Genomic DNA, 24,438 nt, shown 5'->3' with positions numbered 1-24,438 from the left:
CCTAACTTGGTTGCAAATATTTATAAATGAATTGTCCTGTTGGACAATTTCTGAGAAGTATTTGAAAAAACAAACTCAGTACAAATATTATGCCCTCATAAATTATATCAATAGTTAGTTATTGGAAACATTAGTTTACTGATTTGCTGCAAATAAATAAATTAGCATAATTGATTTTCAAGTCCATAAAATCAATGTGATAACTTCTCCCCGCTACTGTGTTATGACTTAGGATAACCCAAACAAAATTAAAGCTTTACTTACTGCTGAGAAAGATAATCAATGAAGCAAGAGGCCTTATTAATACAGCTCTAGTGAGACAGCATTTTTGAATGCTGAATACAGTAAAGAAAGCTGAACAACTTTTATAGAAAATAATTATGCGTAGCACCCAAGACAACTGAATAAAACATTTAACTTGGTGGTATGTGGAAAATAAAGCCATGAAGGCCCGTACCTTGTGCTGGCAATACTTGGTGATTCTGCGCCAAGCCTACATCTTTCTAGCTGACTGGCAACGATTTGCCTTTCCACCTCCAGCTCTCTGGTGAGTCTTTGAAACTGGAGCTCCTGTGATTCCAAAATAAAAAAATAAGGCATTCTAGAGTTAAAAGTACTTGGTGTACATCAATATTGGAACATTAATCATTATACATGAAAATTTTGCCTTGGTCTGACTCTTAACTACCTGAAATAATCTATAATCACAGTAATACACACAGTGTGATTTTATAGCTCTTTAATATTTGTAGTAACTTTTGGTTTAATCTTTTCTATTAAAAGGAGAAAGAAAAGATGCTCAGGTCTGCTTCTATCTAATCTGTGATTTCAACCCTTTCAATATCTTCCCCTGCTGCTGCACTTTAACAAATTGTGGTTTACAATACACCTTCCTCAATGGTGTCTATAACTGAGGCTTATCGCACAATAGCACAACTTATTCTCAACTGTAGAGCGTTAAAACATCAACTACAGCACACCGTGATTTTTCACTAAAAATCCCAAATAGATTAATTATTGTACAGTTTCCAGGCTGACAGAAATATGTTGCAGAGACAGTCTTTCACCTTTGAAAGCTATAAAAAAAGCATTCTAATTCTAGACAAAGTCTTGTTATAGTTCTCTACCGTATAAGCATCACTCCTCCCCCACTATCAAAAAGGCAGTCATGTGTAATGTAGTGCTAACAAGAGATAGCTGAAAATTCGGAAGGTTAAACCACAGCATTTTAGATTGTTATTACAAGCTAAAGAGATTTTCTATAGAAATTATACTCTGCAATCTGTACTTCATCAAGGGAAACAAACCATATTATAGGAAGAGACATTTTACTTGTATTTAGACAGCTTTGTAATCAAGCAAAGAGGCTGTATCTGAGCAATTGTACAGTATTTGCTATTCAAATTCCATATCCATTGTGCAGTCTTTAAATATGGAAATACTGTTTAAAAAGTGTTTAAGCATGCAAGTCAGACTATATAGAGGTGTTTTTTAAAAGGTAATTTATCAAATAACTGTAGCTCTTTGAATGTATTTTATAGTGCCAGACTATATATAGTTCCATACCTTGCTGTGTGACCACAGAATCATTTGAATAGTAGTTGGTAGTTAGGGGATGCATACAACTATCTCAAGTTCCATGCAGGATGGGTATATATACACTGCTCCACTAACAGTCCCAAAGTACCTCTCTACTATTTGAAGGCCTATTTCTAGCTGGACTCTTAGGCAGAAGGAAAGGTCAGTCTGATTCTGTGGAGGTAATATATTTCAATAAAAAGCATTATTACTGGGAAAACAAAAACAAAAAAACAGCTATTCACTTTCTCATAACAGTTGTTCTTTGAGGTGTGTTGCATATGTCCATTACACTGCAGGCAAATTGGCATCTCATGCCCAGGAGCTGGAAAGTTTTCCCTAACAGTACCCATAGGGGAGGCCCCACACACCCCAGGAACTTGTATGTTGAGTGGAGGGTGCAAAAGGGAGGATCACTCTAACCCCTTTCAGTTCCTTCACACTGGAAAGCTGATGATAGCCTCCAAGGCATTGGGGAAGGAGGGTGGTTTGTGTAATGGACAAATGCAACATCTCGAAGAACAACAGTTACAAGAAAGTGAGTAGCCATTTTGATTCTTTGAGTGCATGCATATGTCCATGAGACAGTAGGTAACTCCCAAGCAATTATCCTAGATGTTAGGGCTCTGAGTGTCATCAGAAGAGGGTCTGTAGGGTCTTCCTTCATTTGTGTCTTCCCTTGAAACAGCAAACAGTGCATGTCTGGTGAACGTAGTACAGAAGACCATGTTGCTGCTCTGCAGATGTCCACAGTAGGAACTTGTGTCACAGATGTTGCTGAGGCCGAATGTGCCCTGCTTGAGGGTGCTGTCATCTTTTCAGGAGGTCCTACACCTCAGGAAGCATAACACAAAGTGATGCAGCTGGTGATTCATTTTGAGAGTCGCTATGCTGTAACTGGTTGACCTATCACATATGTTCTGCATATGAAACAAGCACTGGGAAGACACCCCAAAGGACTTTGTCCTATCCAAGTAAACAGGCAAAGTTCAACGCATATCAAGAGCGTGCAGTCTTCATTCATCCTTGTGAGCATGCAGCTTTGGAAAGAAAACCAGTAAGTATATAGACTGATTCAGATAGAAATCAGATATCACCTTTGAGAGGAACTTTGAGTGTGACCTAAACCAAACCATATTTTTGTAGAAATGGGGTAAAGCAGGTAAGTGACAAATGCATTTAGCTCTCCCAAACACTGAGGTGACAGCCACTATACCTTCACTGAGAGGTACAGAAGCGAGCAGGAAGCTAAAGGTTCAAAAGGAACGTCAATAAGAGCAGACAACACTAAATTCAAATCCCAAGTTGGTGCTAGATCCCAGATAGGTGGGAACAACCCATTGAGACCTTTCAAAAACCCGGTCATGATAGGGTTAGTAAAAACAGTTCTAACCTGGATTCAAGGGTAGAAATGCTAAGATAGAAGCGAGATGCACCCTAAATGAGCTGAGGGCTTGACCTGACTCCTTAAAATGCAAGAGATAGTCCAGAATTGTTTCAATTTTAGTTGAGTTGGGAACACATTATAGGAGGCTGCCCAAATGGATAAGTGCTTCCACTTACTCAGGTGAGAAGTTTTTGTGAAAGAATTTCTGCTACTAAGGAGAACATTCTGGACTGCCACTGAGCAGTGTGCCTCCTCTGCATTTAGCCACTGAGGAACTTTGCTGTGAGGTGCAGTACTTGAGGATTCAGGTGCAATACCTGCCCATCTTTCTGAGTGATGAGGTCTATAGTTAGTGGCAACAGCAAGGTTCTCGAGTAGACAGCTTGCACAGTTGCAGTACTATGGCTACCTGGGCCAGGATGGAGCTATAAGGATCCATCTGCCTCCATCTCATTTCAGCTTGAGAATGACCCTAGGAATCAGGGGTACTGGTAGATATACATACAACAAGTTATTTTCCCATAGAAGCTGGAAAATGTCTGATATTGACCCAGGGCTGTGATCTTGCCTGGAATCGAACCAGGGACACTTCCTGTTCTGTTGAGCTGCAAACAGATCCACCACTGGAAATTCCCTATGAAGAATATCAAATCAAGAATTGCTGTGTTGAGACCACTTGTTGTGTAAGTTGAAGGACTTGCACAGGCAATCCACTCGGCCATTTTAAACACCCAGCAAGTGAGATGCCCTGAGACTAACCGAGCTCTATACTTACATTCCGCAGTTTGACTGCCTTCTGGCAGAGGATGTTTGACCTGGCACTTCTTTTACACGAACAAACGAGCACCGCTGTGGTGTTGTTGGTGACAGAATGGACAGTGTTGCCCTGAACACTAGGAGGGAGGTCGGAACTGCTGACACACAATATATTGCACACAACTCAAGAATGTTTATGTGTAACCTGGTCTCATGGACAGTTCACGAACTTTAAGCCTGATGATCACCCTGATGTACTTCTCACCCTAAGGCTGAAGAGTCCATTACCAAAGTCACAGAAAGGGAAGTTGGAGAGAAGGGAAATCCCCTGCACAGGTTGTCTTGGCTCATCCACCAGCCCAGAGATGGTAACACCACATCTGGGATGCACACTAGCTTGTTCAGATGGTGAATGTGAGAGAGAGAGACTGACTTGAACTGAGCCCACACCACTGTGAGGTGCAGCCTGTCACAAGGGGTCTCATATGTACATGCAGTCATGTAACCCAGAAGTCAGAGGCAATTCTTCGCAGTGGTTTGTGGCTGGTCCTTGAGGGACGCACAAAGATCCCATATCATCTGAAATCTGGAAAGAGACAGAAAGACTCAGGCAACATTTGAGTCCAGGACCACCTCAGTGAACTCTATTCTTTGTAGAGGTGATAACATTGACTTTCATTTGCTTATTTTCAGGCCCAGGATGCTGAACATGGCGTCTGATGGATAGCAGTCTCTACCTGGTGTTGGAGCGACCCTGAACTAACCAGTCATCTAGGTAAGAGTACACATGGATGTCTCTCTGGTGGAGGCAGACTATTACCACTGCTATGCATTTGATAAATAACTGTCAGCATTGATAAAAGGCCAAAAGGGCGGAACAGTGAATTGGCAATGATCTCTTAAGACAAACCTTGGGAACTTCCTGTGACCAAGACAGATCGCCACATGGAAGTAGGCATCTTGTAAATTGAGGGCAGAAAACCAGTGTCCTGGATGTAGGGAAGGGATAATCACAGCAAGGAACACCTTATGGAACTTGATTTTCTCGGTGTACTTTCTTGGTTCAGGTTTTGAAGGTCAAGAATGGGTCTGATGCCTTCTCTGGCTTTGGGTATTGGGAATAATCCCAATAAAGAGGAGGGACTTCTTCTGTAGTTCCCAAAGAATATAGAGTCTGCACTTGTCATAGTACAGACTCATAAGAGGGATGCCTGAGAGGGTCTTGAGGGCAGAGGGAGATTTTTAAAGAAATTGCAGGGTATATCCAGATTTCACCTTGTTTGGCACCCATTTGTCTGAGGTCATGGCCTGCCATGCACATAGGAAATGGGAAAACCTGTCCCAGAAAGGAGGGGAAGGTCCAGTAAGATCCAGGGTGGAAAGTATGCTGCCTTCATCTTAAGTGTCAAATCAACTGCTTCGAGGTCTATGGATGTCTGGATGAGGAGACTGAGGAAGCAGAAGGCAAAAATCTCCTTCTCTGAGATCTTTTCTTTTGGCCTGGTCAGCAGGATGGAAGGGGTAATATTACTGTCCAAACTGGAAGTATCCCCCCAAGTCCGACCTGTACCTCATCATGGTGGAAGGGGTGTAACATCTGAAGTAAGGCATAGCTCCAATGAGTAATCCCAACAAGGCATGGGCATTATGCAAGGTGGACAGATCCAAAGTGAATCCTGAAAATGATGGCTAACACAGGTGGCAAAGATGCAAGGCAGCAGTTGCACCTAGCCTACCTGAGGTGAAGAAAGTCACTGAGAAAGACTCAACGGCTCGGGTCGCACAGCGTGAAGCCAGTACTGGTGGACCAGGAAAAGGGTCACGTTATTGCACCTCATCTCGACCGCTGGGATGAGACGAGGTATTTCCTGGGATAGTCGTTTGCCTTTTTTTTTTTGACCTAGTACTCAGCACTGGGGTTAAAAACCCTGACTTACTTTCAGCTGTAGATGCCTTGTTGATGCCATCTACCCTTGGTGCAAACATGACGCGTTCGTGCCAAAGCCCCCTTGGGACGTGTGTCCTCTGATGTCGGCAGACACATCTGCAGTACATTGTGACAATGCATCCAATTGTATCTGGGATCTCCAACAGTTCACCAAAATTGCAACTTGGAATGTTGCAACTCTTCATAAAGTGGAATGATTTCATGTGTAATGCATGCAGATGTTTATGGTCACTTGGGTGTACAAACTACTGGGGCCATTGTCTGCAGGCGGTGCCTTACAACAAGATGTTCCAGCGAATGCTGTTCTCCAGGTGGCTTGTAACATCCAGGATAAAATTCCACCAACCGAGGTTTGGAGGCAGCCCAGAGGCAGACTCCCTATTACACGGGTTCATCAAGTCAGTTCTGATGTTGGACCCTCAGGCTGTGAAGCCTTTGCAGTTGTGCAGGAACTGAACAAATGTCGAACAATCACTGTAGCTGACTGTCTGGCTAAGCAATGAAGAAGAAGGAGAAGAAGCTGGAAGTGAGGATGATATTTTGTCCTCTTCATAGCTGGAGTGTAAAGGCCCAGGGATTTTAAAACTGCTCTAGAGTTCTTTACAGCATGTAAAGCCTCACCTGTTTTGGATAAGAACAAACCACAGCCCTCGAAGGGAAGTCCTCAGTTGTCTGCTGTACCTCTGCAGGAATCCCTGAGGACTGCAACCAGCAGGAACAGTGCATAGTCACTACCATAGCGATAGTCCTGGTGCAGAATTTGCAGCGTGCAAGTAAGCCTGCAGAGCTAATCGAGAGTCCAGACTGCTCTCTGCAGCACGGGACTGGAACTGCTCTCTGGAGCTTTCTGGCAATTTATTTATCAACTCAGTGACTGCTTCCAAGTTACAATCATTGTACCGGGACATTAAGGCCTCGCGAGTGGCAATTCCGGCCATGTAAATTTTCTGTAGAATGAATCTTTCTTCCAAAAAGATCATACTTTTGGTATCTTTCTTAAGAGGCAGACTTATCCCAGCCTTGATGACTCCTATTGTTCACATTGGTCACTACTAGTGAGCCCATCATAGCATGCAAATTAAACTGCTCAGACTCCCGAGACAGAACCCGATATTTACGTTCTACTTGGTCACAGCTGGATGGAGGAAGGGGTTTGCAGCAGTATCCTAATAGACTGCATAATGGCATGATTTATAGGCAGGGTTACTTTCCTGATATAGCCAGATGCAAAATGTTAATCACTTTGTGGGTATTCTCCTCCACTAGCTCCGCTTGAGGTAAATCCTGTAATTGTGAGTCTGCAGGTTGATTGGTACCAGCCATCACAAGCCTCTCGGTACCAGGAGAAGAAGGTTCCCTCCTATGGATCTGCTCCCACGAAGTAATAGCAATATTGATCTGGATGCTGGGGGCATTCCCCAGGGCAGCATTTCTCAAACTAGGGGTCCCAACCCAAAAGGGGGTCGCAATGCTATTGTAGGGGGATCATAAGATCATAAAAAATATTATCAGGGAGAGGATGAGCTGGAGGGGTGCGGGTACAGCAGCTGCTGCTCTCGGCCACCTAGCTCTGAAGGCAACACTGCCACCACTACCAGCACAGAAGCAGAGGTGGCAATATGATACGATGCCACCCTTATTTCTGCGCTGTTGCTGGTGGTGGTGCAGCCTTCAGAGCTGGGGGCCTGGCCAGTGGCCGCTGCTCTCTAGCCTCTGAACTCTGAAGGCAGTGCTGCCGTCACCAGTGCAGAAGTAAGGGTGGCAATACCATGAGTATGCTCCTGTGAGTATGTACAGTGGATCTAATTTGGCCAGTGAGGAGGCTGGTATGGTACCAGGCCCCAGTTGTGTTTGGCCCTACTCTCCTCAAATCTGCTTCACTGAGTGTAAGAAAAGGACCTGAAGAAGCTCTGGACTCTCAGTAGTGAGAGATTGAGAGCCAAAGATTCTGATGAAGAATGAATGAAAAAAGAAAAAAAGTATTACTAGTAAGAAAATAAGCAGCAAGTTCATTCGTTTACAGGAAACACAGAACTTTCCAACTACCAAGCTCGGACAGTAAGAAGGAATTGAAAGAGGGGAAAGGCAGCTCCATCCTTTATATCCTTGTGACATTCCAGGGTACAATTCAGACCAGTGGGGGACTGTGTCACCCATGCCCTGCAACCTTGGGTGCCTTACAATGCCTTGCTGAAGCAGCTCCAACCGGGCCACTCACAAACAGCTTTCCAGCATACAAGCTCCACCCGGAGTGTAATTCCAGCCTGCCAGTTACACTCTGGCTCTCACCAGCCTTGGAGGGTGACCCCAACAGACCCTCAGTCCCAAATTTCCCCCCTCAAAATGCATGTTGTGTACTGCCCAGACCTCTCCTGGATAGTACAAACATATTAAGTCCGTTATCCCAAAAGAAGTTACTAAGTGAATACAAGTAAGAAGGCATAAGAGTCAGAAATAGTTACAAGAAAAATAAAAGGTAAAATGCTTACTTGTGCCTAAATTAAACTATATTAGATTCAAGCATAATTTCTCACTACATGCTTCCAGCAAGGTTACTGACCAAACTCTTCAGGTCAGGACCCCTCCCGCAAAGTCCAACAGCTGTTTTCTTTTGTCTTCTCAGATGCAGAGAATGCGATGGGCAGAAAGAAAGAGAGGGGTGTCTTGGGGTGTTTGCCCCTTCCTTTTTATAGTTTCAGTCCCCTTTTTGAAAAACATTTCTAGTTGGGAACTCAGAGACAAAGAGTGTGTGTAAGGATGTTCCCTTCTGTTTCTTTTTCACCTGTTTGAGCTTCCTTTGTTTTCCCTTGCTGCTTGATGACTCTGTTTACTGCTAAAATACAAACCAATGCAAACACACTCCTTTGTTTAACACAGGCCTGTTTGACCACTTTGGTGCCTCATGAGTTTTTGAACATGCACTCTTATCATACAGGGAAAGCTTTTAACTTTACAACCATGTTGCCACACATTTTATCAGGACACTACTGACAAGCAAATGATGAGTTTTCAAATGATATCTTACAAAGCATACATTGTACAAAGATTATTACAATAATGTATTGTGTGTGTATTCTGTCACAATCCTCCACACAGAGCATGAAGAGCTGGGGTGTGGATGTGGCCACCCCTACAGGTACCATTAGGACAAACTCTCCAGCACCAGTGCACAAGACACCTACAGCATAATGGAAATTATATGTAAGGATTATAAGAAGAATTATCCCTTTTTCTCCTTTCATGAAATTGCTTCCATGAAGCTCCATTGTAGGAAACAAGCTAATAATAGCCTCTTTGAGGAAGTGGGCTAAAGGGCCCACTCAGTTGAAAAGTAATGCAGTGCAACCAGATTGATGCAGTGTCAAGAGCAAAGCAAGTTGTGAAGGTGTGAACCAAATTCCATGCAGCAACCTTACAGATTTCCAACAACTGCACCTTACAGACAAATGACACAGAAGCTATCATCCCCCTAGTAAAGTAAGACCCATTATCTACTTCATAACATAACTGAATGCACTATTATTCACTTAATTTTCTGTAGGCTGAGGTAGCGAGACATTTAGATTCCCCCCCCCCCCCATGTCTAAAAAGAGTATGGCTGGCTTACTAAATATCTTTGTCTTCTCTAAATACTAGCAAATAGCATTTTTATATTCAGGATGTGAAACTTCACTTACCCACTATGGCTATAAAATAACAACAGGAAGCAGTGGACTGATTAAGATGAAAATCCAATGCAGTTTTGGTCAGAAATTTGCGGTGAGGTCTATAACCATCCTGACTTGGCAGAAAATGGTAAAGAACAGGAGGGATTCTAACTCAGACCTGCATGACTGAGGTAATGGCAACGAACAAGACTAAAAAATCCTTTGGGCTCATATGAAGAGTTTATATAATACCAAATTCAAATCCAAAGTATCAGAAGACTCACAAACAGGATGGTATATGTTTGTAAGACCTTTTAAAAATTATTTCACCAGAGAATGGCCAAAATTATGGTCATTTTCACTGAGAAACAGGGTAGGCAGAAATCACAGGATGTAAACTGTAACAGTTTGCATAAACAGTACCTTGACAGCAGAAACACGAGAAAGTCTATATTAATCAGAACTGGATGAGAGAGGATATAAGGCCTCTATCTTGACCAAACTTTTAATGCCTTCCATTTGCCAGTGTGACACTCTCTAGTGGTAGATTTTCCCTAAGACGACCACCTTGACCGCTTCAGGCACGGGTCAGTCGTAAGACATCTTGACCAAGGAATCCAGTAGTCATTCTATCAGGTGCAGAGTCCCGAGGTCCAGGGGCATCATCCTGCAATTTTGCTGGGACAGGAGATTTTGACTCAGGGGAATAGTGGCTAGATGATCTTTGGATGGGGTTAGAAGCTCAGGGAGAGAGGTTGGTTACCAGTGACTGTTTTTCTTCGGAGTGTAGCTTCTGCATATTCACACTTATGGAATCAGCAGCTCCTAGCATTAAGCTGTGGAACCTTTTGGAGACTGTATCATCCGAACCACTTGCCCTGCCTTTCCCCTTTTCTTCAAGGAAAATTCAGTTGGTATAAAATTGGGAGTGGCCCCAACTGTCCTTCATTTTCTTTCCTAAGTTTGGAACTCTTGATCTGAGACTCTGAAGAAGTGGAGAAGATAGGCAAGGAGTCTGAATATGCATCATAGACAACACACTCTCAGAGAAGAACAGTTACAAATAAGTTTCAGAGTGGTAGCCGTGTTAGTCTGTATCAGCAAAAACAATGAGGAGTCCTTGTTCCACCTTAGAGACTAACAAATTTATTTCGGTATAAGCATCTGATGAAGTGGGCTTTAGCCCATGAAAGCTTAAGCCCAATTAAATTTGTTAGTCTCAAAGTGCCACAAGGACTCCTCGTTGTAGTTACTGATAAGTAACTTCTCTTTTTAGTTTGATTGACTTCTGAATACTCCCACTTGTGAGAGATTGACAAGTAGTCAGACGGTAGGGCAAGGAGCTGCAGGTGAAAAAGGGTAGCAAAACTACCAAAATGCACATCCGTTCTAGATCACAGGCCAAGAAAGTATTAGAAATTACTTAATTTCACTCTCCCAGATCAGACCTCAGTGAAGGACAAATTTTTGTTTCAAGCAATTACAGAGCTTCAAGTAAAAGCTGTGCAAATTCTATTAAAAGGATAGTATGAAATCATCCAGTGGATGTTACCTTCAGATTAGCTGAATACCATTTATCATCTCCAGATAAGTGAAGTAAGAAAGAGACTTGGCGATCTCTGAAGATCCAACTGATTGCACAGAATAGAGAATTCACCTGTGAATGGCTGCTTCACTCAACTCGTAAGCAAATCAAGTGTACCCACAAAGAGATGTACAATGGTGGATGGACATTCTGCAAGGAACAAGAGGACAAGATGGTGTGCTGTTTTCCCAAGCCAAGACATGAGACGTGACTATGACAGAATAATGTTCTGAAGCGCGGGTGTATAATTGGCACCTCTTCATGAGATACCTCACAGATTATAGACTACTGAAAGAGAAGACTGGCCAAGCACTGTTGGATATCATTCCTGACCTACCCAACAAAGGAAAACAGAGGGCAGAAGATTCTTGAAGTGAACTGCTGGCTAGGTAAATGGTTTAAGGTAGAGTGTTCATTTTGTAGAAGATTGGTCCACCTTCTCTGACGACAGGGGGTTGTACAGATTATCTCTATTTCAGTAGAAGGGGAACCAATCTCCTCAGGGATAGGCTGGCTAAAATAGTTAGGAGGGCATTAAACTAAACTCTTTAATCTAAACTAACTGAACCTCAAAAATGGGAAGGGTGACAAGAAGCAGCAAATAAGCACTCATTTAGCATGAAATCAAGATCTTAAGAAAAACATTAATCAAGACAACCAAGGAGGTGAAGAGAAGCAATTATTTAATTGCTATATACAATGCTAGGAGCCTGAGTAACAAACAAGAGGAATTGGAATTGCTTATTCAGGAGTATAAGTTTGACCTATTTGATATTACTAAAACTTGATGGGAAAAGTTGCATGTTTGGAATGTTAAAAACACCAATTAGAACCTATTTAAGGAAAAATCAAGTAGGCAAATGGAGAGAGGAAATAGCAGTATGTCAAAAATGGTATTTCCTGTTTCCGAAGCGCTGACAAATCAAGTAAATGATCTTGAATGCTTGTGGATCAATGTTCTAACAGATAAAGCAGAAGATGGAATACTAATTGGCGTCTGCCACAGACCACCAAATCACACTAGAGAACAGGATGACCGGAACCATAAGCACCTACCTATGTGTGTGTGTGTGAGGTGGGGGAGTGGGCAGGGGGGCAGGAGCTACCTTATCAAGGGGAACTTCAATCAGAATAACATATGCTGGAGATACCTGCTACTAGTGTTAAAACATCCATGGAATGTCTAAAAACTACTGTATTTTACTAGCTCAGAGAGTGTTGCGTCCAACAGGGGGAATTCTATATTAGATTTCATATTGACAGATAAAGAAATTATAACAGAACTAAAAATTAGTGCTAGCTTAGATACAAGTGATCGTGACTTGATCACGTGCAAATATATAAGTCCAGTGCTTTAAAAGGGCCATTTTCACAACACTGAAAACAATGATGAGATTTTTAAATCAACAGGCCAAAATAACTTGCATCCATGAGTTTAAAAAAGCCAACAGTGATGAAGCCTTAGAACACTAGAGAAGTTATAAAGGACTGGAAGAAAGCTAATATTATGCCAATATTTTAAAAGGGTAAATGGGACGACCCAGGTAATTATAGACCTATAAGCCGACATCTATCCAGCGCAAAGTAATGGAATGGCTGATATGAGACTTGATTAAGAAAGAATTAAAGGAAGATAATATAATTAATGCCAACCAACATGGTTTAGGGAAAGTAGACGATGTCAAACTAATTTTTTTTTTTAAACACAACATTGGTTTGATTAAGGTTGATTAAGGTAATAATGGTTGATTAAGGTAATAATGATGATGTAATATATTTATACTTCTGTAAGACATGTGACTTGGTATCATATGCCATTTTGATTAAGAACCTAGAATGATACAAAATCAACAAGGCACACATTAAACAGACACGAAAACTGGGAGACTGGTAAATAATGAAGAGGATAGATTATATATACAGAGCGATCTGGATCACTTGGTAAGCTGTGCAGCAACAATGAATGTGTGTTTGAACACAGCCAAATGTGAAATTATACATCTAGGAACAAAGAATGCTGAAGTAATTTATCAATAAAAGATTAAGATTTGTTCACACCAAAGGAGTTCTATGACTTAGCGAAACAGACCATACCATGATCTGTCTGACAGCATGATCCTTGTTGAAGTGCCTCTTTTTCCTACTGAGAGACTGCTCGGAACTATTGCCACTAAGGAACTTGTCTACATGCAGCTACTGCATGGTAAGCCAGGCGTGAATCTACAGATTGTTCAGTAACATCCTTTGTGGACATTGCTACGTGCACTGAAATGTCCCCGAGGGTGGTTTGGCTTACTACTTTGAAAACACAGTAAGCCAAGCTGCACTCTGGGACTTTCAGGGCACTATAGCAGTGTCCACATGGCACGTTACTGCACAGCAAGCTATAGATTCATGCCCTGGTTTGCCATGTAGACAAGTCCTAGGGATGCTGTCCCTCAGCTCCATCCTGACAACTTGGATACTTAGCTGTTGGAACCAGTTTTAATGTTTACTTACATGGTAGCCTTTATAAGGGTACGTCTACACTACCCGTAGTGATTGATCCCCGATCGCTCTGCCGTCAACGCCTGTACTCCACCGTGGCAAGAGGCGGAAACGGAGTCGATGGGGGAGTGGCGGCAGTCAACCCCACGCCGTGAGGACACGAGGTAAGTCAACCTAAGATATGTCGACTTCAGCTACACTATTCTCCCCCCCCCAAGTGTAGACCAGGCCTAAGAGAATGACCTTTTTCAGCAGTTTGGTATTTATTGTCAAGCTTCGGCACTGAGGGAGGCTTACTGGCTCCAATGCTTGTGCCTGGAACACCATTTTAAGAGATTATCTCCTCTTATACAATTGTATACAATACCAGACTTATACAATACCAGAGCCCTCTTGTAAAAGGAAATTCCAGAGCCAAGTCTTTTAGCCCTTTGCCCTTTTGCAGAAGTCCTTGCAAGCACCATAGCCATAGGATCAGAGCTACATCTCTTGAACCTAATTTTCCCACACTAGGAAACAAGTTTAGCAAAATATTTGATGACAGCCCAAAAACTACAACACATAAATTAAGAAAAACATCTATACTATTCTGACAACTTATGAACTATTTCATAAAACAAATATGACGGAGAAAGGGAGAGGCTTGTTCCATTATAGCTCCATCTGGAGGATTGGGGGGGGGGAATCTGTGGGATTTAAGGTATTTACACATTCAAGTCCATGGAATGTTTTGCTTCAAATAATTGCGAGCCTCCTAGCTGTCAGCTTCGGCTCAAAAAAGTTCTCTGACTTTGTGAGAAGGTGTGCAACTCCTAGAGTGGGTATGCAGCAACTATGTCATGAAAGAGAATTACCAAATACATCTTAAAATAAAATATTTGAAAAATCACCTTCACCTTGTTTTAACTTATTTGCCAAAAACAAGTTCAGAATTCTGTGTTTCCTCTACAAATGCTGATGACAACATCAGAAACATTTGAAGACTATAAGACAGCTGCATCTGCTGCAGAACAATATATAAATCTTGACGGTCTGAGATCAGGCAAAATGTATCCCATTGGGGTCTATCTATAATATTTTGTTCTACACACATATACTGTTAATGATTTAGAATCACAGATTTTGGGGTTTTTTTAAACCCCACACATTTTGTATTTTGGAAACCATTAAAGTACATTTATAAAGAAAAATATTTTTAGTCACAAAATTTTATTTTCTGTTTATAATTCTATATATAAAGCAGGTACCAAACTGGAAGTAGTTTCAGTAGTCATACACTATCAGTGCTATAAACCAGTGGCCTATTTTCTGAGATGTTATGAGGCTATTTGCTTATTAAAATGTATCTGACCACTGTTAATCTCCAAAACCACACTGGTTAAAAAGCATATTTTAAAATATCATTTTTGGTGACTGGTTTTCATTTCTATAGATTAAAATTATAGATTATGTAGAATGAAGAAGAAAGTGAATTCCATGATGCAGCTGTGGTTTATGAAAATGTGATATTAATTGAACTTTACTGGCTTGGCTTTGCTAACTTCAAACATTGCTTAAAGGAAAACTAGCAAACCTGAATCCATCAGTGCCCAGAGATCCATACTGTACAATCTATGTGAGTAAATCACACACAGTACTTTGGTAATGCTCATTTTGGCAAGGCACTAATCTGGTCATAAAGGGTAAATACATTACAATAATTTACCCTAATACACAAAGTAGATCCATACAAGGAAAACTCAGCAATAGTATCTGTATTACCAAAAGGGGGGGGGGGCCAAAATAAACCACCAAACCAAACCCCACAAACTGAGGTTTAAAAGAAGGCATAGCAAAGTACTCAACTACTCACAAATAATAATTAGTAAATTTTAGTGGAAAAGACTAAATATCTTCTGTACTGCAAAATCCAATTCTAGAAGAATTATACTCTCATCTAGGTTTTTTTTTTTTTTAAATCTATATTTTTTTGGTGAGAGAAAGAAAGCACGAGTGAGTGCATGTACATGCACACACTGAGAATTGGTATATCTGGTGCCAAAATTTTGGGTCATTGTTCACTGATGTTATGTCATGCTACAAATATATTACCTCCTAATGTTTTTGATTAGTTAAAAAAACCTGCACAAACTAGTCATGAATTGTAACAAGATATTCACCTCATTTCTTTTGCGGAAGCTGTTGATTTTATGCCAAATGTTGTTAGCTGTGTCTTGTGGCAAAGCTCTGTCCATTGCCTGAACCTGGGTGGCCTCCTGCTGTGCTACCATGGCTTGTACCAGAGCTCTTACCACCTCCTCCACTGTGGTACAAAGTAAACAAACAAAACAAAAAAACCCCAAAACCCCAGTGCACGTTTTTTTTAAACCTCTTTCTTCCACCATGCTGTGAACGATTATCCCACCCCTGACACCTTCTCTCTATAGAGGCAAGGGTCAGAGCCTACTGAGCCACTTTCACCATAAGCCAGCGAGGGAGGTGAGGAGAAGCTATCCTCCCATGAACAGTCTCTGTTGTCCACCATGTACTCCGGGCTCCAGCCCAGGGACCCTAATAGTATCAGCTACGGTAGCTGACTTTTTAGAAACAGGACTCGTACAATTCCCTGGGCTATTTCCCCACAGCAGCCCCCACTTCCTCAAGTTCCACTTCACCCTTACCTCAGGGCCTCCTTCCTTGTGCCTGATGTGGTGTATACTGCTCAGTCTCTCCAACAGCGCAACTTCCTCCTACAGCTGCTGACATCCATGCCCACCTGACTAACTGGGAGGCTTTTAACTAGTTTCAGCCAGCCCCTGATTGGCTCCAGGTGTCCCAATCAACCTAGCTGTCCTCCCTGCCTTCTGGAAAGACCTTAATTGGCCCCAGCTGTCTTAATTGACCTGGAGCAGCTGCCATTTGCTGGTAACAGGGATTTGTTTAGCCTGTGGCTAATGCATCTGTCTCCCATTACTTTACTATAGCCATCTGGCCTTGCCCCGTTCACAGTATTTTTAGCATTCTTGGTAACTTTTATATTTTGGGGCTGATTGATGGCAAGAGACAATAGTATGCAAATCAATAGGTGCTAAACATTAAAGTCATGAAAGGAAAATGACCAATTTGCCAATTTCAACGCACTATGATACACAGAAATTTTTGCACATGCAAGCAAGGAAGATAAAAATGGCTATAAAAGTCACAACAACCCCATATTTATTTTCTAAACTAAACAAACATTGCTTTTGTCTGTTTTCAGCATGTAACTCTTTAACAATAATCACAATGCATTACATGTTTTTTTAAAAATTGGATGCTGATGCAAATCCCAATTCTGCAATAAGGTAAGCAAAGTAATGTATATCATATTTACAGTAGTAGTGACTGATTTATGAAATTCAGAATTACATTAATACTGAACATTAACAAAAACAAATTGCCATATAGTATAACTAATGTGTATGTATTGATGTAAAGTTAGTTATCCCCAAGAAAGTATTAAAAAAGTGACCTATTAGCCTTCTGTAGCATAAAGTCATCCTGTACAGTTACTATCCAGTCAAACATACTATTTTTATTTTTTTACTATTACTAGCCATTATGTAAAGGTACCTAAGAAGGAGGTATATTCAGATTATTTTTAATTGCTCATCTGTTGATTCTTCTTCTTCTGAAGTGCAGTAAGAAAGCCAATAATCATTATAAAACTTGGTCAATGCAAATATTCTAAAAAATGTAGAGGTACATAAGAATACAGATAATATAATGCACTGTAGCCTAATCTTTACAAATTCTATTACTAAAAGGAAGTCATTTCATATAAACTGCTTAATAAATAGTTTTAGAATTTACCTAGCAATTGTGAAACTTTTCACTGTTTTCTAGTGTATCAAGTGATTCCATTTCTGTAGCATATTATCATTAGAGCTACGATTTGGTCACGGAATCTATGACTTCCAAAGACCTGCATGACTTTAGCTGATGGCGCCTGGGAGCTGGGACCTGTGGTAGCTGGAAACTGCGGGGGCCCCGAGCTCCCAGCCACTGCAGTGGGGGGTGGGATGCCCCAAGAGCTAAGAGCTGCTGCGAGCAGAGCTCCAAGCTGGGGCCCCCCCACAGCTCCCCATTTTGTCATACATATTTTTAGTAAAAGTCGGTCACTGCCTTCCATGAATTTTTCTTTATTGCCCGTGACCTGTCTGTGACTTTGCCTCTGCAGCTTCCTCTCTCCCGTTTCACTCCACACCTTGAATCTGACTATGTTGGGGGCGTTGAGCTTCTCCTCTCCATTTCTTTCTGCTTCCAATCTTTCCTTCCTCCCGCTTCCATTCTTTCTTTTTTGAAAAACACTGCATCCATCTTTTCTCTCCTCTCTCCTCCGTGTAGCTGTCATTTATTGTCCGCTTAACCCTTCCCCATCAGCTTCCTCTCCTACCAAGTTCTCATCCTCAGTGACTTCAGCTTCAATCTTGACTACCCATCCAACCCCTGGCTGCATCTTTCTTTGCCCTCATGTCTTCATTCAATCTGCAGCTCTTGCTCAGCTCTCCCACTCACCAAAAGGCCATTCACTTGACTTTGGATTTGATTTCTCTCTTGCTCCCTGTTCGACCACCACCTGGTCTCTTTTGTTACTGAGCCACTATTGCTTATAAAAGTTCAGACTGTCTCTGAAAACACTGGACAGACAGAGAACAGGTTGCCAGGGGCTCAAAAAGATGACCCATAGCCAGGACAGTATTAAGGTCCCACAGTAACTGGCTCTTTCACAGGCAGGTGGAGAAAAATGACTCTCCTTGGAAATAATCTCACCACCATAAAGGTTTGAGAAAACTGACTTCCCTTGGATAGGTGGATAAATGCAGAGATCATTGCCAAATGAACCCACAATGAACTGAGTGAGAGACCTGAAAACTGACGGTATAATAGGTAATCCAAAATATCCTGAATACAGGCCAGCATCAGCTGCATTTCCCAAGCAAGTGACCAAACTGAAAATCACTTTCACTTGGCCAAACAAACTGCCCTAGTAGAGGGCTTCCTGTTTTTAAGCAACACCTGTTGAACAGGTTCTGAACATTATTTCTCCTGTTCTCCTAGCAATGCAGCATCCATGCTGTGAGATACAGAGTGCTAGATGCAAAATTATCAAAGTGCTGAGTCAGTACACTGGGATAAAGAAGAGATATGAGAGGCCGAACAAATAGTCTGAGTAGCTTGGAGACCCAACGTTGCCTTGGATGAGCTGGAGCAATGAGACTGTTTGGCATTATTCAACTTCAGCTTAAGAATGACCTATAGGATGACTGGGGTTGGAGAGAAGGCATACATCAGAGCCAATGCCCAACTGAGATGGAAGATGTCGGTTAAGGAGCCTCGACTCAGACCCATCTGACAGCAAAACTGATGGCTTCAATGAACTTTATGTTTTGGTATTAACATCAACTTCTCTTCCTTCAATATGAGACCCAGATAATCAAAGAGAGACAGTTTGAATTAGACTTGTTCTCTGGACTTGCTTCTCACTAACCAATCATCCAGGTACAGGAAAACAGTAATTTCTCTTTTTCTGATATATGCTGACACTGCAATCATGCATTCTGTAAAAACATGGAGGTGCTGAGAACAGGCTGAAGGGAAACAGTGTGCTGATCGTGTTGGCCTGCCACAACAAATCTCAAACTTCCTGTGGCTCAGGAGAATCACTATGTGGAAATAAGCAACGTGAAGGTCTAGGGCAGCAAATCAATCACTGTGCTTCAGTGTGGAAAGGATAGTTGGTAGGGTGACCATATGGAATCTCAAGTATCTGCTGTATTCGTTGAGGCTGTGGAGATTGAGGATGGGTCTCATCCCTCCTTTGTATTCCTGGTATTTCCTGGTCCCCAAATCCAACCCCTTTCCCTGATACTCCTTTACAATTCTCCACGCAAGCAGAGTCTGGACCTACTGAAGGAGCAGTGTCTCGTGAGTGGGCTCCCTGAAGAGGGATGGGGTAGGTGGGTCAGGGGATGCACAGGAAATATGTGGCATAACTTATTTCTCACAGTGCTTTAGAATTTGATGGGGAGTAAAATTTATACCAAACTGAGGAGATGGAGACAGAGAGGTCAAACTGGAACACTTCCCTGGATATGCAAGTCAAAATGGCTGCTTTGACACCGGAGGACAACAAGCTGGCTGGTTGAAATTAGATCTAGAAGACCTCCTCCTCTGTGATCTGCGACTCATCCTGGAAAAATCTTGTTGTCTCACAGGAAAGGATAACTGATGGAAAAAACGCTGAAAGCTGTATTGCTGCTGCTTCTACTGACCTCCATATTGACTCCTATTTGTGGGTGGGGTATAAACATCCAAGGAATGCAAAGAAGCCTGGAAGTCTTTAAATGAATTTAAAGTCTCTTCAGTCTTCTCTGAAAACAAAAAGTGATCGTCAAAAAGGTAAGTCTTCTATGTTCTGCTGAACATTAGTAGCTATGCCGGAATTTTGCAACCACAAGCCCATCCTCATAGTCACAGCTGATGCTTCATCCAGAATTATGGCAACAAAGTCTTGGCCATCAGAAGGCCCTCTACAATGAACACCTTAGACCCCTCCCTGGAAACATCTGGTAACTTATCTGTGAATTTGGATATAGCATCCCAATTAAAGCCATATTTGGATAATAGCACCTGCTGATTTGCAATGAGCATCTGCAATAAAGTCATAAATTTTCCTCCCCATCAAGTCCAATCTCTTGGGCTCTTTGTCCTTCGGGATGGGCCTATATCTCCCTCATTTTGAACGTCTTTACTGCTGTTACACAGAGAGTTAGGAGCTGGATGGGAGTAAAAACACTCAAAGCCCTGCATGTGGACATAATACTGCTTTTCAGAATGTTTAGCTGTAGCTGGTAGTGAAGCTGCAATATTCCATGGGGACTTGGAGCTCCATTTATTGGGAAAACCATTCTCCCTGGAGTTGGAGTTGATGACTGGAGGATATCCAGCAACTTATGCATATTCTCCTGCACAAATGCAGCCTGAATTCCCAAGGTGGAACCCATATGCCTGAGAAGGCCTGGTGTTACTGAAAGTCACTGGGCACTGGTAAGGATGAGACCTGTACTGCACAATCATTCAGAGAGTAAGAATAAGTCTGTGGAACCAATGGGGGCTGCTGTGGGTGTGGAGTGGGGGGAAAGGGTAGGTTCATGTACGAGCAGGTCCAGCTGAGGAAGAATGACCTCAGACTATACTTGTAATAGAGGTGGCACAGGAAGAGAAACTGCAGGTGGAATCAATGATTTTACCCTGGACTCTGTCGAAGAACAGGATCTCTCAGACCAATGCACATCCCAAGGAGGCAATTGGGAATAGAGGTATGGCATTGGGGGTGGCCAGTAGGTACTAGACCGGGGTCCCTACCCCTCCACTAGGAACGTTGCTGATCCTGGTACTGATGGTTAGCTCAGGATGGTCTTGAATGCTTCTGAGAACAGTGTTTTGAAGGTGTTGGGGAACCAGATCTTAAGGAGCCTTGAAAGTCATCCAGTGGGAGCAAACAAATGATCAGCCTCATCCAGAGCCTAATATGGAGAAAGCATCAGTGCTGAAGATGAATGAATAGTTGATGCTGTCGGAACCAGAATAGGCATGTACGTCGGTACTGTAGCAAATGACATCTGAGACAGAGGTTAGCACCAAACTTAGTGATGGGTTCTGTAAAAAGGACATTGTTGGTACTGAAGACAACATCTGTGCCAATGTACTACAGGGTACCACAAAGGACGCTGGCTGCGACTCTGAAGTCTGAGCCCCTAAAGGTGCAGAATGTGATGCTGATGAGCGAGACAGCCTTGTGACCAGATCAGATAGCACAGCAGAAGATGATGATGTAGAAGCTATGCCCTGAAATATAGGGGAATCAGGAATGGAAAGGCAAAGAAGATCTGACACTGTGCGGAATGCCAATGGAATGATATGGTCCGTGCTGATGATGATAGCAAACTCACTGGATGCTCCATGGCCAGTACCATAGTAGACTGCAAAGAGTCCAGTTGATCTTGGTGCAGAACTGGAGAGTGGTTGAACATGCCAGCTCCATTGTGCATAGTGGAGGACTCATGGTGCTGATCAGCATTTCTCTTAGAAGATGAAGAGGAGTCTCTGAGTCCTGGAATGGTTCTGATTCATCTTGTGAGACCTCTTCTTTGGAGGACCCGAAGGAGGAGAATGAACCCTCCTCCTGTTAAGGGAAGTGCTGAATCTTGAGCCAGGAGCCACATCTTGTCTAGGCTCTAAAGGAGAGCATGGGGCCAGATGATCTGAATATGTTCAAGTGCCAAAGTGGGACTCAATCTGTTCTGAGAGATGCTGTTTCAGCAGCCCCAGTAGCTCCTCTCCTTAATGTTCTCTTCTCCCAGGTATAACAAACACCATGTATTGGGGTCACTATAATCCACACGATGGACAATGTTTAAACCCCAGCGAGGGGATCACCCAGGGCAAATATCTATCCATCCTCACTACTATAACTAGACCTAAGGGTACTAATAAATTACACTAACAATGAATTGTATGTAATAAAATCCCAGAGAAAATGGACATAAACAGTGTGAGGTAAATCACCACAAGAATGCTCTGACTCTAGCCATTGGCAGTAGGAAGGAACTGGGTGGGGGGTTTGGGGTGGTGCTGCCCTTAAATAGCTAGGGGAGGGGCTACAGCCCTGGGGTGCAAGTGCTGCCCCTACAAGTATTACTAGGCAAAGTTCTCTGACTTCGGTATGCTGGGCACATGCATAGCTGAATGGAATACAAGTCTGCAATAAATTAACAGACGAAACAGTTACATTCGGGCTGCATTTTCCCTACTCTGATCCTTAGTGTTTTGTGAAGCTAAACTTGGATGAAAAGCAATTTAAGAATTATTTCCTTACTGAAGACTTTTGTACATGTATATACAAAAGAGGAAGGTAGGATAAAGCATGGAGTTTCCACTATAATCCGTGTAACAGGGAAATGATTTGCTATGAAAATTATTCAAATAAGATTAAATACCTTAAGGAAAATGCTATTAACATTTATGAATAATTTTGTCCATATAGAGACATAGCTAGTATTTCTAGGTCCCTCACAGCACATTTACTATACAAAAGATGGTGAAAAATTATTTTCTTATCTATACAGATGAGCAATTATAACTGAAGGCAACAGCAAAGAAACTGATAGAATCAAAATCTGAAATTGCTGGAATTGCTTTTCTTCTAGAGTCAATCATGCTTGTACCGTTCTCTGTATTATTAAAAATCTTAAACTACCGCCAGGGGAAAGCTTTTTTCTGAAAATTTTTCCTCTCCAAAAACGATCACTGAAAAGCAAGAAATTCAATGCTGAGTGATCCAGCCATCCGTTTAATCTTGCTGAGTCAGCAGCAATTCATTTAAAATCCTATAGCATACCATTTGCATGTGCAAAGAAGTGATTCCACAGATCTATAATTTCATTCAGAGCAGCAGTTGGCAACTAGCTGCCTTTCAATTTCAAAAGAAGTTACAAATTTGAAAGGCATCATCATAACAGGGGATTTAAGTAATGACTTTATATTGACAATAAAAAGAGAAATGCAATATCTTCAAATGTGAATGAAAGGAACAGTTAACAAAGAACCACAATTGAAAAACCTCTATCCAAGTCTCTTGAAATTGTATCCCAGAGGAAAAAAGATAAACCAACAAACATTCTGGTGCATAGTTTTATGTAAATCCAGCTTCGGTACTTTCCTGATGATACCCCTCCCCATCAAAGTATGTAAACTTTAAAACTCTTTTGAAAGCATATTTGTGGTTTTCTTTTAATATCTCCAATTTCACAAGAGTAAAATAAATATTCGAAAGCCATGATTTGTTTTTTCCAGTTTCTCCAGAACTATGCACTTTTAAAGATCTTAATTACATTGCAGACATTTTGAATGTTCCACACTAAGCATTATTATTGTAATATCAGAAATTAGACACCACTAAAATTTCCCCTGACGTCTGTAAACATTCCCTCCATAAAGGGACTAAGGGCTTGTCTACACTACAAAATTAGTAGTAGTAGTAACTTAAATTAAGTCGACCTGCTGTCACCGCAGCAACTAAATCACACGGCCCTCCTTCAGCCGGTGGTACGTGTCCTCCCTGGAATGCTTGCACCGACTGAAGTAGGATATTGTGTGGTCACTGATAGTGTGGGAAACCAGCTGATGTGCGGGGCTCACAGCTGGAGCTCCCTGCCCCGGGACTGACTGCTAGAGCTGAAATGTGAAATCATAACAGCCAAGAACATCAATTTCACAGCTGGTAGGCTCCCTGCTGTGAAATTGAACCTATCACTGGGCTCAGGACTTTGGAGGTAAGCTCCGGGGCAGGGTGGGAGGACTCTAGTTGTCAGCCCCCTGCAGGACTGACTGCCAACAGGTGATGTAAGTAATGCATTGTCTACATGGACACAGTGTTGCCCTAACTACATTGACCGAAGCACTATGCCTCTTGCAAAGGTGGAGTTATAATGTGGCATAGTTTGTTTCATGGTAAATCCGCTCCTGAATCACGTTAAACAAATGAACTACTTTCATTATTTCTTCTTCAATGGTTAAATAAAAATAGTCAAGGTGTGGCAGCTTTAACTATTTTAAAGATAGAAACCCATTATAAATGAGAATGTTTACTTAGTAAAAGGGAGTTAAGCAGTAGCAAATAGTGTGTAGCAGTCTCGGTTTGAGTGGAATAAAGTAAATAATTGCACTGGAAAATGTTCAGTTCTTGGCTTTTTGCCCTATAGGAAGGGTGTTTAATTACTGACACTGGCATATCTATATCAACAGAAAACTGAATACCAAAAATTCCTACATTTAGATTTGTAAGATCCCTACTTTTATCAGTTCTAAGAAAGAGGAAAGACCGTTTTCTCTCTCTCATTTCTTCTCAATTCACTCTGTTAAGCTCAAGTACTACAGCGTATTCAGGAAAGTTGGCTGTTATACTGAAGTTTGTGTGCTTCAATAGCTACACAAACCATAAGAGGTCAGATTTCTTGCTTTGATCAGA

General features: G+C 41.9%; 1 protein-coding gene across 7 annotated transcripts in view; it reads right to left on the bottom strand.

Moving 5' to 3' along the window:
• PKP4 (plakophilin 4) overlaps positions 1-24,438 on the bottom strand; it is a 242,935-nt gene that overhangs the window by 132,594 nt on the left and 85,903 nt on the right. For all 7 annotated transcript variants that reach the window (XM_074967389.1, XM_074967386.1, XM_074967387.1 and 4 more), the window contains one exon: positions 458-570. In XM_074967389.1, coding sequence (XP_074823490.1) covers positions 458-570 — 113 coding nt within the window. The remainder of the gene's footprint in view (positions 1-457; positions 571-24,438) is intronic.

Source organism: Natator depressus, chromosome 11 (genome assembly GCF_965152275.1).
Source record: "Natator depressus isolate rNatDep1 chromosome 11, rNatDep2.hap1, whole genome shotgun sequence".
Lineage (NCBI taxonomy): Eukaryota > Metazoa > Chordata > Testudines > Cheloniidae > Natator > Natator depressus.
Note: the sequence above shows the minus strand (reverse complement) of the source record. Positions and strands in the feature narration are given on the sequence as shown.